The sequence below is a fragment of the Mus caroli genome, chromosome 1, assembly GCF_900094665.2.
Source record: "Mus caroli chromosome 1, CAROLI_EIJ_v1.1, whole genome shotgun sequence".
Lineage (NCBI taxonomy): Eukaryota > Metazoa > Chordata > Mammalia > Rodentia > Muridae > Mus > Mus caroli.
In genome coordinates, this window is record NC_034570.1 from 149,590,017 (window position 1) to 149,605,630 (window position 15,614).

The window sequence follows — 15,614 nt, forward strand, 5'->3', positions numbered from 1 at the left end:
TTTGTTGAGACAAGGTTTCTCTGTGTGGCTCTAGTTGTCCTAGAACTCACTCTATAGACCAGGTTGGCCTTGAACTCACAGAGCTCTCTGCCTGCCTCTGCCTCCAAAGTGCTAGGATTAAAGGCATGAGCCACAACCGCCCAGCTGAGCCTTCACCATCAATCACCATTTTGCATTGCCTCCTTAGGATACATGTAAGTACACATGAATTATCACTTCATTCCTAACATGACAAAACCAAGCTATTATTCCTCCTAGGAACTGGTCAGTGATTTCTCAGGAGTAATGGAAAGATCATTCTTAGGCCTTTCCTGGATGAGCTCCTGATAACTTAAGGAAACGTGGTCCCAGCTGATAGCAATAGCCAGTTGCAAGCTTCATGTCTGTCAACCACAAGGTACCTCCAGAGGACCCCCAAGAGCTCCTGCTCTCAGTACCCTTACTCACAAGATCTATTGTGTCCCCATTTACAACAAAGAGCAAACAAGCCACCTGATAAAAATAAAAATTCAGACTCATTCATTTCAGAAGAATAAAATCAGACAGGATGGACAAGTTTCCTATTGCTTGGTTAGCTAATGCTGAACTTTAACACTAAGAACAGCTACTAGTTGATAATCTACTGACCACCATAAAAATCTATGCTTTATTTTTAATTTTTTTTGGAAAAAACAATTAAATGATTTTTAAAAAAACATTTATATTGATTCTTTTTTAATTTTACATTATATTCCCGGTCCTATGCATGTCCTTGTCTATCCCGAGCTTTTGTCCCCACCGGCAAGAACATGCTCAGGACAACCGGAATCTTCTGCAGCAAAAGCTTTATTGCTTACTTCTTCAGGAGCCAGTGGAGAAGAGAAGGAAAATGGCGAAGCCCCGTCCCTTTTATGGATTATTGTCCTCCACCTCGGACGTGTTGCTCCCTGATTGGCTGCAGCCCATCAACCGGAGTTGTCGTCACGGGGAAGGCAGAGCACATGGAGTGGAAAACTACCCCGCAAATGCGCAGCTTGCTTGTTTACTACTTAGAACACGGGTGTCAGCGCCATCTTGTAATGGCGAATGTGAGGGCAGCTCCTCACACTTGTCCCCTCGAACACATCCCTTGCCACCTCCTCCATAAAATAAAAAACACACAAACAAATGAAAAAAAAACCACAAAGCCAAAAAACTTCTCCTCTTGGAAGCCTTAGTATGTCACAGTGTGGCCAACAGTATAGCCTTCTATCTATACTTCTTCACTTGCAACTGTTCATTACAATGAGTTGAATTGGTTCAGTTCCAGGTCTCTGACTTCTTTGACACCATCAATATTGGATCCTCACCAGCACTCCTCATGGTTAACCTGTTGCTGCTCTGTGTCATAGAGATCCTCCAGTTTTGGATCAGAAGAACTGTCCCTTTCACACACCTCAAGAATTCACAGATGATGCAGATGTTGTGGTGGGCCAACTCAAAGCCCTGGACCTGGACATGGGTGGTAGCTGAGCTGCTCAGTCTGCTGACTCTCCCTTATTGACATCACCAAAGTGAGCTCCCAAGCACTGCTCTGGCTAGGCTACCCAGTGCTGCCACTGGCAAGAGGCAGGGTCAGCTGATCTGCTCTCGTGCCCTCAGGGCTGGCTCATCTGCACCCATGCCTCCAGAACCAGCTCTACTGTGCTACCCAGTCAAGGTGCAGAGCCCACTCTTCCAAGTGCTGCAGCCAGGTGTGGACATATGTGCTCTCACACCCTTGGGGCTGGCTCTCATGACCTCCAGGCCTTCTCTCTACTAATACTATTGGTGAGGGGTATGTGGGAGGGCATCACATCACCCCCATGTCCTCTCCACCTCAGGGCAGACAATTAGTGGGGCCAGCTCTCCAGCTCTCACACCCGTGGGGCTGACTCATCTGCATATCCTCCATCAGGGACAGCTCTACTATGCTGCCCAGGCAAGGTACAGGGCCTGCTCTCCAGAGTGCTGCAAGCAGTAAGAGACCTGACTAGTTCTGCACCACTCCTAGACATCCCCATAGTCCCTGTTGACTTTCCAGACCAAGGACATCCCCATGTTCTCTCATAGTAATATAAGCCAAGAACATGGACACCAACCCTTGCTGCTGCATAGCAAAGAACCCAGACATGGCCCTCAGTGGCAACATGGGTTGTGGCCATCCAGTGGCTCTAGGTTAAAAGGAGATCACCTGAAATGCGGGCTGGAAATGAAAAGGAAGGGGTTGAGAGAAGAACAGAGTGAAAACAGTGTTCTGATCAAGGCTCAACTTTATTATAGCACACACAGACTATAAAGGAAGAAAACCACAAAACCCACTCCAAGTCAATATTGCTGACCAGACTGTTTCATGTTGGCAGCTGATAGCATAGGTTCCCAATTTTCAAACATAGTCCCTTTTTTAGAGAAGATAAAACTTAAAACAGGCAAAAGCAGAACTTTCAACTCTGATGAGGGATTTTCACTAAGTGCATTGAAGCCAGAGCATCCGATGTGGCAACTTCTGCAATGCAGGTCAGGGCAAAAGCTCCACAGTTACCCCTTTTTAGTTTTAAAAAGCAGGCTTTACAAAAAAGTGGAAGGTGACACAGGCTATGCCTTTTCACCTTATCCTATATATGGAGAGGGCAGCACAAAAGCCAATGTGCCTGTCTTAGATTGGTTCATTCTTGTGGACTCTTACCCATCATTAACTAACTAGCCATCAGTTGCTGAACCCCTCCACTCATTATTGAGTCTCATGCTTCAACTGAGCAAGCCACACATTCACCTACACTTGGAAGTCAAGTGTTGATCCTGGAAGGCCAACATGACCTTGATGTCCTTCTGATGAAAGACATGTTGCCTGTGCTGAATAGGCATCGGAGCAAGAGGAGGAAACCCAAAACTACACTTCCCATGAGTGCATCCAGGATGGGTCAAAGAGTTTCTTAACATTATTCTAAATTTTACCTAAAAAGGAGGAATCCAGATCTAAAAACCTTAATATACACAGTAAACAAATTAGCAATAAGGGATAAATTAAAAAAAAACTCATTATTCCACCATTCTTTGATAAAGGAAGTCAATCGTTTTCATTCGAGAGAACTGTTTTTAACTGAAAATGGGGTCAAACAGAGAGATTGATAACTAGGGTCACAATCAAAGTTGGTCATCATGGTAAGTATCTCAGCCGCCTCTGCAAAAAGATTGATCTGTTGTTGTAATGGCAAAACCCTGTGTAAATGACCATTCAATAGCTGCTGGGTCACAAACCCCTGTGATGAAGCACTAACTGTATCATTCAAGGCCTTCCCAGTTACAACATTCTGCATAATAGCAATGGTGACAGCTGCAGCTATTGAATCAATAGTGACTGTAACACCAAAATCCCTAGTCTCCTGAGATTGAACCACAAGTTTTATTCGTAAAAAATGTCCTTCATGTACCTATGCTGAAATGGGACACGGAGCAAAACTGCCGATGAAGAATTTCCATGCCAGCAAGGAGACAATAAACACCGTTCACTACTACAATTAACTTCCTCTGCAGCAAGGGATGAATTGGTAACTAAAAATACAAAAGGAAAAGTAACACAAACAGGTGCAGGAGAAAGGGGAACAACCTTCTCTGAGAAGCCATTATAGTTAAAACCAATCCATTCACAGGAGCTATTAAAAAGAAAGGAATCTCTTAAAAACAAAAATGGGCGAAAATCCAAACAAGTATACTTATTACAAAGGGACCAATCAGCAAACAGGGAGGTACCTGTCGATCCCCAATTCTTAAAGTCTCTGGACTTAAGGGTCAGACTGGAGGAGACGCTAAATGAAGTTTCCTCTTCTAGGGACTGGCACCATCCCCAAGGGAGGGGCAGCTGTAATGGGAACAAAGATTCTTTCTCAGAAGCCCACATCCATGGGCAATCCTTGGTCCGATGGGCCATAGAGGAAGGTACCTCTCTAGAAGCATTCATAGGTATGGTAAAATTCAACAATCCCCCACAAGTACCAAAGGCTGTGGATGGCTGAGATGGTTGGGTACCCTGCAAATAGGGTGGAGGAAGAGCAAACCCCTGAACAAAATCACCAGACCTATCATAAGATATAAGTCTTACACAAGAGGAATTTTCATGAAAAGAAAAACAAAGGACGTCAGTAAGATTCCACCATCCGGAGGTATTGATAGAATGATCAAGGTGGGGTAAAGCTGGTAAGCCCAAGGACAGGTTTCCAGAATACATGGTGGGTAAAACAAAAGCATCCTGGGCAACAGGTGATAAAATTGGAGGAGAGGGAGCAAGGGCCCATAATTCTTCAACATTCATCATGAGAAGCTGCACCAGGATCAAGATCTTCAACAAGGGCCTTTTCCAACCGACAGACCAATCGATCCTACAGCCACTGTGCAGCATTTTCTTTCTGTGAAAAAACACAAATAGATTCTCATCCCCATAGACAGGGTCAGGTCCATACCAGGTATTAGTTAGAGGGTCCCTCCATTTTACCATAGCATAATTTCTTGATGTTTCAGGAAGCCAATGGTGATCAGCTGCAGAGTGACCCTGCTTATCAATTTGTAAAAAAATTAGAATAAAAAGATTTTATTCTAATTAGAGTAAAAATAAGATGTGCTCTATGGGATTTTGGAAGATACAACTCTCCCATTTTTGTTTTATTTTGTTTTATTTAACCAACTTTTTAAAGTACCATGGGCCCATTCCATAATGCCTTATGGGAATCCCAGTTTTCTGTTGGATGCCAAACTCCCTGAAAAATCCTTCAATTTTTTTTTTTCTGTATCTGCTGGGCCATTGTCTGTTTTAATTACTTTTGTTAGTCCCATAATATTAAAAGCCTGTAAGCAATGATCTATTACTTTCTGAAAGGCCTCTCCGGTATGTAAGAAGGCAAAAAGAAACCGTGATCATGTGTCAATGCAAACATGCACATATTTTAGTTTTCCAATTTCAAGACAATGTGTGACATCTATTTGCCAAAGTTGATTTGGGACTAGGCCACAAGGAGTAACCCCTAGATATGGTACTGGAGAAAGTAGAATACACTCAGGACATTGTTTCACAATCATTCATGCCTGTTCTTTGGAAATATTATGGCAAAGTCTTAAGGTATGAGTTGATAAATGAGATTTATTATGATCCTGCTGGGCTGATACAACAGGGTCAGTCTGGAATACTTCCACAGTAAGGGCCTGATCTATAACATCATGCCCTGAGCCAGGGGTCCAGGAAGATTGTAATGAGATCTAAAATGACCAACAAAAAATGGATTTCTTTCTAACAACTATGAAGGTATTAATTTTTGAGAAAAGAGATCCCACAGGACTATTTTCATAAAAGGTTCCACATGCTTCTAACAAGGGAACTGACTGAACTATATAAAGGCTATCAGTATAAAGATTAAAGGCATTATCAATAGGCTGAATAACCAACAAGATGGCAAATAACTATTCTAGCTGAGCAGAAAGTCCAGGTGTATCCATCACTACTTGTTGGTCCCCTAAGGAATATCCCACACGACCCTTAGAAGTACCATCAGTAAAAATCAAAAGGGCATTAGCTAAGGGACTTAGGGAGGTAATCTTGGAAAAAACAACTTCATGAATGCTTAAGAATTTCAGTAATCTATCTTGAGGGTAATGATTATGTATAGTCCCAATAAATCCAACTTGTGCAAGAAGCCAATCAGCATTATTCTTGCTTAAGCCATTCATTTTGCTCCACATTCTAAGGCTGTACAATAATATCAAGTTCTTTGCCAAAATAAATAAGAGATTGCTTTCTGCCCATCATTATAATCTGAGTAACAGTTTCATAATAAGGGACTATACTCTTTTTAGGACACATCAGCAAATGCACCCACATAAGAGGGGCATTTTGCCACAGCAATCCTGTTGACAAAATTGCTGTGGGAAAAAATAAATACAATGGCAGGGAATGACACAAATTGTTCTTGAATAACTTTCTCCACCAACTCCAAAGCATGAGAACCTTCTGATGATAATTTGCATAGGGATGTAGGACTAGGATTTAAGAGTATTCTCCTCTTAAAATATGAAACAAAGCCTTTAATTGTGCTGTAGTTGACTTTAAATATGGGAAAAGCCAAAATATCCCCTAAAAGCTTCTGAAAAATCATTTAATGTCTTCAACTGATCAGTATGAATATTTTTTGATGAATAATGGCTTGATCTTCTAACCTGAACCCTAAATAATTATAGGGCTCATGGGTCTGAACCTTCTTAGGAGAAATTTGTAATCCCTTGCTTGCTAATTGCTCTTTCAAATCTCCAAAGCATAATAAAATTTCCTGAGGATCTTTATCAGCCAATAAGATATTATCCATATAATGAATCATATAAATATTTGGCTATGGCATATGCACAGTCTGTAAGGCCTACACCACAAATTTTTGACATAAAGTAGGACTATTAGCCATGCCCTGGGGTAAAACAACCCAATGATATCTTTTCATAGGTTCTTTAAAATTGCTAGAGGGAACACTGAAAGCAAAGCACTCACAATCTTGGGGTGAAGGAAGACCAGGCTGTGAGGTTCCCATGCTTATCATGGTGGCATTTACCTTTCTAAGATCTTGCGATAAGTGCCATTTACCAGATTTCTTCTTTACAACAAATATGGGTATATTCCAGGGTGAGTGGGACTCTACAAAATGTCCAAACTTAAGTTGCTCCTGTGCTAGTGAGGTGATAGCTTTACTTTTCTCTTCAGATAGGGGCCACTTATTAACCCATACAGGATTGTTATTCAACCATTGAATTTTATCTGCATGGGGTGTAGGCATGACAGTGGCAATTAAGGAAAATGTCCCAGCCCTGTTTTATCCTGTTTTACCTTAGGCAACAAGGGATAGCCTTGATTATCAGTGTTAGATCTGCACTCATTGACCTAGTTACTTCCTCTTTTGGACTGAGGGCAGATTCCAGGGGAATGGTTCGGCTGTCTATCCATGCCCCTATTTTCTGGACAGCCTTTCTTATAGTGTCCTGTGCCACCACACTTAAAACATCCTTTATCCCCCGGCACTATGAAAGCATAGCCTGTACTTGTACCATAGTTCATTGCAAGACAATATCCATTGCCAGACCCTGATTATAAGATGGGCCAATTTCTGCACAAAGATGAATATATCCTGACAATCTGCCTTGGTCTTATATGGGAATATGTCTGCCTTGCATGCAGTATTGGCATTTTCATATGCCAGCTGTTTAACAAAAGGCAGGCCTGTTTGTGGATCCCCCAAAATCCTACCAGCTGCTTTTAGTAGATGATCCACAAATTCTTGAAAAGACTCATCAGGACCTTGTTTTATATTGGATAGACTCTCATTTAAGTCCCCCTTAGTTGGCAGTTGAGTTCAAGCACTGTGGGCAGCAACTGCAACTTATGCATAGACTCCTGTGGGCAGCCCAACCTCCTTGGCATCACTGTCATACTGACCTTCCCCCAAGAACATATTAAGACCCCAATTAGCATTACCCATTTGAATATTCACCATGCCAGTACAGAGCATCTTGCCATTCAGAGCTCCACAAAAGATAATCTCCACCAGACAGTGTAGCCTTAAAAATAGTCTTCCAATCTTAGGGGTTAAATTTGCTTCTACCACTGTATCCAATAAAGCCTTTGTAAAGGGGGCAGTAGACCCATACAGTGCCACAGCTGCTTTTAGTTCTTTTATTACCTTAAACTCCAAAGGCTGATATTGTCTAACTTGATTGTCCTGTTGGTCAATTATTTCAACCACAGGGAAGGCTAACACTTCAGAAGTATCTGCCTCTCCTTACGAGCCTGATTCACAGCTCTTTCCGGCAGTGATTGACATATCATAGATTCATTGTCCTTCCCTATGCTTCATGCATTTTTTAATTGCTAAAACTCGTTAGTTAATTTTTGCGGCTTAATTTCTAATTCCAACTTGCAGACTTGTATGTCTGCTTGGGCGACATCTTTTGCTGCTGCTGACGTTATGAGGAAGGTCATAGGCAGAGCAGAATGTGCATAAGGAGGCCAGTCCTCATTATGATATTTGGCCTCCTCTTCCTCCAAATCAGCTAACTTTTCTGGATCTAATTTATCATCAGTGTCCCTGATTTCTTTTACGGCTATTCTCAGTAACTTGTAAGGTCTACCTTTATCTATTTAGATTCTGACAGGGCTTTTTCTGACAGGTGCTCTACCTTAAATTGCAATTGTTGTTCAGGGGCTACAGCTAATGCCTTTGAAGGCCCCCTGTCCTTATTATCACCAATGCATCTTTTATGAGTAGCCAGAGGCAGAAGATAGTGGGACGTGCCTGGGCATTCCTTCAAACTTCCCCAGCTCTCTCCAAGGTTGCCTTATCTAAAGTCCCCTTATCCAGGAACCAATGACAGTATAAATACACTTGAATTAGGAATTTCTCCAATGCCTGCTTTTTAAAACCTGTTCCTCTTCAGGCTGCGAACAAAAAGTGGGGAGTTTTGTTTTGTTTTGTTTTGTTTTTTGTATTGCCCTGCCCCTGAGGAACCCTAAGGGGTTTTCCAGCCCCACACCCTCCTTACAGCTTCCCCCTCATGCCTGGAGTCAAGGCTAGGCCAAGTTCCATTCTGTACCCACAGGAACATTCTTGAGTAAAATATTCTCAGAATGTACTGACTGATAGTTACCTGACCCTCTGGGAAAGTCCCAGTAGAGCTCAAATGCATATCATGTTTACTGGCCAATAGATTTAAAGGTCAATATGCCTAGCCAATAAGTTTGAACTGTAACCTTGCTGATGTAACCTGTGCCCCTAAAAAGTATAAAAATCTGCTAATAATAGCCATTCAGGGTCACCTTCTTAGTAATTCACCTTTAGGGACTAATTGAAGGTCAACTCCAATTCTCCTGAAAATAAACCTCTTCCTTTTGCATCAATCTGAGACTCATTATCTCACTCAAGGGCATGCCGAAGTAAGTACCACTGACTGAGCAGGGGGGGGGGGTGTCTTACATTTTGGGTCTTGTTTAGGATTTGAGGATACACTCCCCCCACCCACCCTGAGCAATCACCAACTGGACTGATTGGAGGAGAAAAGACTGAGCCTGGCAACAGGTGCCATCTTGTGTTTATCAGTGTTTGTCTTTCTCTCCTTTGTCTTTCTCTGTGTTTGCTAGTGTTGGTTTTCTCATTCTGAGTTCTTAGACTTAGACTGATGACATTTTTGGACATTTGACAGACTGAATCTACCCTGTTAACCTCGTTAACCACTAGAGGAGAAAACTTGTCAGCAGCAGTAAAGGGAAAGTTAGTTGCCTGAAAGAACCTAGAAGAGGACCCTCCCCCCACCCCTTCATGGATAAAAACCTTTCTTTCCTCAGGACCCACCTTGCAGGTTCTGGCCATCAGGAAAAAGGAAACACAGGGAGGAGGGATCCAGACCTGAGAAGAAGTCGACCCTCCAAGACCATTCAACAATGGACCTGATGCTCTAAGACCCTCCTCTATATCCCCCTATCCTTGCCCCCATGATTTTGCCAGTGCCAGCACAGGCTCCAGAATCCTCAGCCCATAGGGAACCATGGCCATTATACCCCTCTCTCCTTTACTGGAGAGAGGAGCAGGAGGAGACCCCCAACTTCACAGTCCCAACATGGCAACCTGAAGTCTGAGAGCCACCTCCCCTGATACCATGGTGGCTCTCCCACTGAGGTCATATAAGCCTCTAGAAAAGGGCAATCCGGATATGCAATATTGGATCTTCTCTTCGGCTGATTTGTACGTCTGGAAGTCTACACATACACACACACACACACACACACACACACACACACACACACACACACTTTTCAGATAACCCCAAGGGGTCGATTAATCTCTTTGAGACTGTTTTATTTACTCATCAGTCCACCTGGGATGATATCCAACAACTCATGAGAGTGTTCTTCATGACTGAAGAACAAGACTGGATAATGCAGGAAGCCAAAAAAGAATGCCCTTTCAGACATGGGGGCACCATCAATTGACCAGGCTGTCTTTGACAGTAGGTTTTTCCTGACTAGACCTGACTCGGACTTTAATAAGACAGAAGGTAAGGGGCACCTGAAAGTCTACCACCAGGCTCCATTGGCAGGTCACAAGGGGGCCACATGAAGACCCACAAATTTGACCAAGTTTTGTGAGGTTAAACAGGGATCAGATGAATCACCTGGGCCTTTCTAGAGCAACTTGTGGAGATATTTTGTCAGTACACACCATTTGACCCCAGCAGCAAGGAGCACAAAGCTACTGTGACTGTGGCTTTTATAGACCAGGCTAGTAGAGATATCAGGGTAGAGATATGAGGGAAAAGCTTCAGAGGTTAGAGAGACTGTAGGATAAGTTGTTGAGGGATTCAGTGCAGGTTGCTGAGAAAGTCTACCATAACAGGAAGACAGAGGAGAAGGAACAGAGAAAGAGAAAGAAAGAAGATGAAAGGGAGATGAAAAGGAAGAAGAAGAAGGAGGGGGAGGAGGAGGAGGAAGGAGGAAGGAGGAGGAGGAGAAAGAAGAAGAAGAAGAAGAAGAAGAAGAAGAAGAAGAAGAAGAAGAAGAAGAAGAAGAAGAAGAAGAAGAAGAAGAAGAAGANAAGAAGAAGAAGAAGAAGAAGAAGAAGAAGAAGAAGAAGAAGAAGAAGAAGAAGAAGAAGAAGAAGAAGAAGAAGAAGAGTGGAAAGGAAGGAATTTACAGAGAATCTTGGCTACAGTAGTTAGGGAAAGCAGAGAAGAGAGACTCCAACCAAAAAGAGACAGAAACCCCCTTGAAAAGGACCAGTGCACATATTGCAAGAAAAGGGGCCACTGGGCCTAAGAGTGCCCTAACAAACGGAAGCCAGGGGCAAGAAATCCCAGGCCTTGGGAAAAGCACCTCCAAATGGCAAAGGTGTTAGCCCTGGGGGAAGACAGCGACTAGGGAGGATGGGGTCTGGACCCCCTCCCCAAACCCAGGATAACTCTAAGAGTAGAGGGGAATCCCACTCAATTCTTGGTGGACAGAGCTCAACAGTCAGTCCTCCTCCAAGCTGATGACCCTGTTCCCAAGAAAAAATCTTGGGTCCAAGGAGCCACTGGCACCAAAATGTATTCATGGACTAACCAAAGAACAGCAGACCTAGGGATAGGCCAGGTATTCTATTCATTGGTAGTCATCCCAGACTGTGCCTACCCTCTGTTGGTGTGAGACTTACTTTACAAGATGAGGACCCAGATACACTTCCTGCCCTATAGGCCACAAATAACTGGCCCAAAAGGAGAGCCCATGGGTAGAGGAAAGACCTCTCTGACTGAGCCCTGTTGGAACAAAAAAAGGTTACTGCTTTACAGATGGGAGCAGTTTTCTCCATGCTGGTCAGAGATGAGCAGATGCTGCCATGGTGGATGGCACAAATGTCATCTGGGCAGAACCTCTACCTCCTGGCACATCTTCACAGAAGCCAGAGCTAATTGCCCTCACCAAGGCCTTGAAACTTGGGGCCAGCAAGAAAAGTAACATCTACACAGATAGCAGATATGCTTTTGCCATAGCCCACATCCATGGGGCGATATGCCAAGAGAGAGGACTGCTTACATCAGAGGGAAGAGAAATAAAAAACAAACAGAAAAATATTGGATTTCTTGAATGCTGTGATGAATTGAGTATTATTCACTGCCCAGGACATCAGAAGGGAAGAGATTCAGTTGCCCGAGGCAATAACCAGGCAGATCAAGTGACTTGGGAAGTGGCTATGCAGGATCCTATCCCAGTTATGGGCCTGCAAGAGACACCCACTGAGAAATGGGACTGGACTAAGGGATGGCCTCACTTAGAATATACTGTAGAAGAAAGGACTCAGATTGCCAGCCACCCTACCAACTACTACCTAGAGAAAGAAGGGCAGTGGCACACACAAGAAGGAAAAATTATACTCCCAAGAAAACACACTGAGGACTTATTTGACCAAATGTATAGATGGACCCATTTAGGGGATAAAGAAGCTCATTCATGCAGTCAAGGGATCTAAGGTATATGTAATGGACCTTGTAGAACAGTATAAGGTATATCAGCAAGTAAATGCTTATGCAGCTAAGAACAAACAGAGCAAGATATCTAGGGGAGAGTTGCTTGGGGTTTATTGGGAGGTAGAAGTTAAGCCAGGTAAATATGGTTACCTTCCAGTGTTTGTGGGTACTTTCTCTGAATGGGTTGAGGCTTTTCCCACCCAGCAGGAAACAGCTACCATGGTAGCCAAGAAGATATTAGAGAAAAATTTTCCCGAGGTTTGGAGTGCCCAAGGTAATTGGATCAGACAATGGTCCTGCTTTTGTTTCTAAGGTAAATCAGGGATTGGCAGAGACATTGGGGACTAATTGGAAGCTCCATTGTGCATACCATCCCCGGAGCTCAAGGTAGGTAGAATGAACAGAACCCTAAAAGAAACCTCAACTAAATTGAACTTGGAGACTGGTGCTGACTGGGTGGTGCTTCTTGCCCTTGCCCTGGCCCTGTTCTGAGCCAGGGACAACCCCTGCCATTTTAATCTGACTCCTTTTGAAATCCTGTTTTGTACCCCAACTCCCTTGGTGTCCACTAGACCCTCCCTGGAGTTATCACAACTCACTAATAGGAGCCTCTTCTTGAGGTTCCAAGCCCTTCAGTCAATACAACATGAGATGTGGCCCAAACTGTTTCCTTAAATGCTCCAGAAATGCCAGAGATCCCCCTTACTGCTTTCAGACTGCTGACTGGGTCTACATAAGGAGGCATTGGGCATAGTTGCTGGAATCCTAGTGTAAGGGACCCTTCCTGGTGTTGCTAGCAACTCCCACAGCCCTCAAGGTGGATGATATTGCTGCCTGGGTGCTTGTTTCCTGTGTGAAACCTGCAGATGCCCCCACTTTCCAGGGACCCCCGATGGATGGTACAGAAGATGGACAATCCTCTCAGGCTCAAGATCACTCGACCTTGATCATGACTGCTTGATAGTTACTTTGGATTCTGGTTCCTTCCCCTATCCTATGTGCCCATCCACCAAATCTGTTACAGCCCTCACTGTCTCCCTTCTGTTGGGGTTGGGAGTGTCCAGGGCAGCCACCAGGACCTCCACTTTGATCTTACAAGGGAAAAATTATGACAGTCTAGATGTAGCCATTGATCTAGATAGAGAGAATAGAAACCTCCATCAGTCACCTTCAAAAATCATTGACTTCATTATCAGAAGTAGTACTACAGAATAGGAGAGGATTAGATTTAACTTTTCCTCCAGCAAGGAGGGCTATGTTCTGCCTTAGCTGAGGAGTGTTGCTTTTATACAGACCATTTTGGGGTTGTTAAAGACTCAATGGCCAAAGTGAGAGAAGGGCTAGCCAAGCAGAAGAGAGAAAGAGAACAGGCAGGGCTGGTTGAGACTTGGTTTAATTTCTCCACTTGGTTAACCACCCTCATATCAACCTTATTAGGACTCCTAAATGTTCTCCTTCTATTGTTACTCTTTGGACCTTGCATATTGAAGGAGCTTATAGCCTTCATAAAATAGATAATAAGAACAGTGCAGCTGATGGTCCTGGCCAACAATATGAGACCCTGAGGACAGGACCTGAAGAATATGGGTTAGTTAATCAAGACCCCTGAGTGTAGCTCCAGGATTGGAGCTTGTACAAGAAAAAGAGGGGAATGAGGGACCCTAAGGGGTTTTCCAGTCCTACACTCTCCTTACAGCTTCCCCTCCTGCCTGGAATCAAGACTAGGCCAAGTTCCATCCTCCACCCACAGGAACACTCTTGAGTAAAAATTTCTCAGAATATCCTGACTGATAGTTATCTTACCCTCTGAAACATCCCAGGTAGAGTTCAAATATGTGTCATGCTTGCTAGACAATAGATTTAAAGGTCAATATGGTTAGTCAATAAGTTTGAACTGTAACCTTGCTAATGTAACCTGTGCCCCTAAAAAGTATAAAAACTGCTTGTAATAACCATTCGGGGCCACCTTCTTAGTAACTCACCTTGAGGGACTAATTGAACGTCAACCTTCAACACTCCTGAAAATAAACCTCTTGCTTTTCCATTAATCTGCGTCTTGGTGTCTTACATGGGGTGGGGTGGGGTGGGGTGGGGTGGGGTGGGGTGGGATGGGGTGGGGGCATCTCAAAATAAATATCACTAACCAAAGGTCCGGGTCTGATACCCCATTGTGCTGCAACTGTCTCAGGTGAGTTGGCACTGGATGTGCACTGTCTCAACCTAGTTTCCTTGAGTATAGTCTATACAACAGCAGGCAAAGATAATGCACCCCAAATTAAAATTTGCTATCAACCAGACATTGAGGAAGAGGTAATAACTCATTGAATCACTTGTTTGGTTGCTTACCGGTACTCAGACTTTCTTTTTGCTTTCACTTTGTTCTGTGGAGGCTCTAACCAAAGCAGTGTTTCTCCGCAAGGCCTCTGTTTTCAGGTCCCTGCTCAGGTGCCACCTGTGGCTGTCTAGTAGCTCTAGGTCAAGAAGGGATCACCTGAGAGGAGGGCTGGAAATGAAAAGGAAGGGATTGAGAGAAGAACAGAGGCAAGACAATGTTCTGATCAAGGCTCAACTTTATTACCGCACACACAGAATATAAAGGGGAAAAATAACCCCACAAAACCCACCTCAAGTCAATATTGCTAAGCAGACAGTCTCATGTTGGCAGCTGATAGCATAGGTTTCCAGTTTTCAAAAATAGTCCCTTTTTTAGAGAAGATAAAACTTAAAACAGGCAAAAGCAGAACTCCCAACTCTGATGAGGGATTTTCACTAAGTGCATTGAAGCAAGAGCAGCCTATGTGGCAACTTCTGCAATGCAGGGCAAGGCAGAAACTCCACAATGGGTTGGGACTTCAACATGATCCCAGGTAACTGGGCTCACAACAGGCTGTTCCTCTCCACCCTCATGTCCCCAGTTCCATCTCTCTTCATAATACTCAAATTGATCTTTTCTTTCTCTCCTATCTGTCTACCACATACTTGCACAGAGTAGTGGCTCCTGCTGTAGGCAGGCCTCACAGCTGGTGGGCCTCTGGGTATCCTCCTCTGCTGGCAGGCTGCAAGCAGGTGCTAGGTGTCTAGGCAGGCCTCTGTGTCTCTATAGCCCACCTGAGCCTTGAGGAAGCAGGCAGGTCTCTGGTGTATCTCCCTGCCTTAGCTTTATGGCATGGTGGTGGGTGGGTCTCTGGATGACTTCCTCCATCCAGGCTGGGCTGTGTGATGGTAGGTGGACTCTGTGTGTGTACAGCCCAATCAGCATGTCTCTGAGCCTCTTTCCCCACCTGTGCCTCAGAGCATGGCTGTCTGCACGTCCCTGGCTGTATTCTTCCTCCAGCAGCTGTGCTGTGTGGCCCTAGGTGGTGTTCTGTATGACTCTATCCCCTTGTGCCTTGTGACAGAGGGTGGATCTGTGGGCCTATTTCCTGCCTGCACCAAGGAGCATAGCAGTCTGCCTTTCCTATTCATTAATTTTTAAATACATTTATTAAAAACGTATTTAAGTTGATGCTCACAGTCAGCTATTGGATGGATCACAGGGCTCCCAATGGAGAAGCTAGAGAAAGTACCCAAGGAGCTAAAGGGATCTGCAACCCTATAGG

At 44.0% G+C, this 15,614-nt stretch overlaps 1 protein-coding gene across 1 annotated transcript; it reads right to left on the minus strand.

The window, feature by feature from the left end:
- Positions 1–2,256: 2,256 nt before the first annotated feature.
- LOC110290685 lies at positions 2,257–15,151 on the minus strand. The gene is made up of 3 exons (XM_021157343.1): positions 14,999–15,151; positions 14,346–14,518; positions 2,257–4,400 (listed from the first exon to the last, which is right to left on the minus strand). Exon 3 carries the CDS (start codon positions 4,391–4,393, stop codon positions 3,401–3,403), a length of 993 nt encoding a protein of 330 aa, XP_021013002.1. The 5' UTR covers positions 4,394–4,400; positions 14,346–14,518; positions 14,999–15,151; the 3' UTR covers positions 2,257–3,400.
- Between the last annotated feature and the right edge of the window lie 463 nt (positions 15,152–15,614).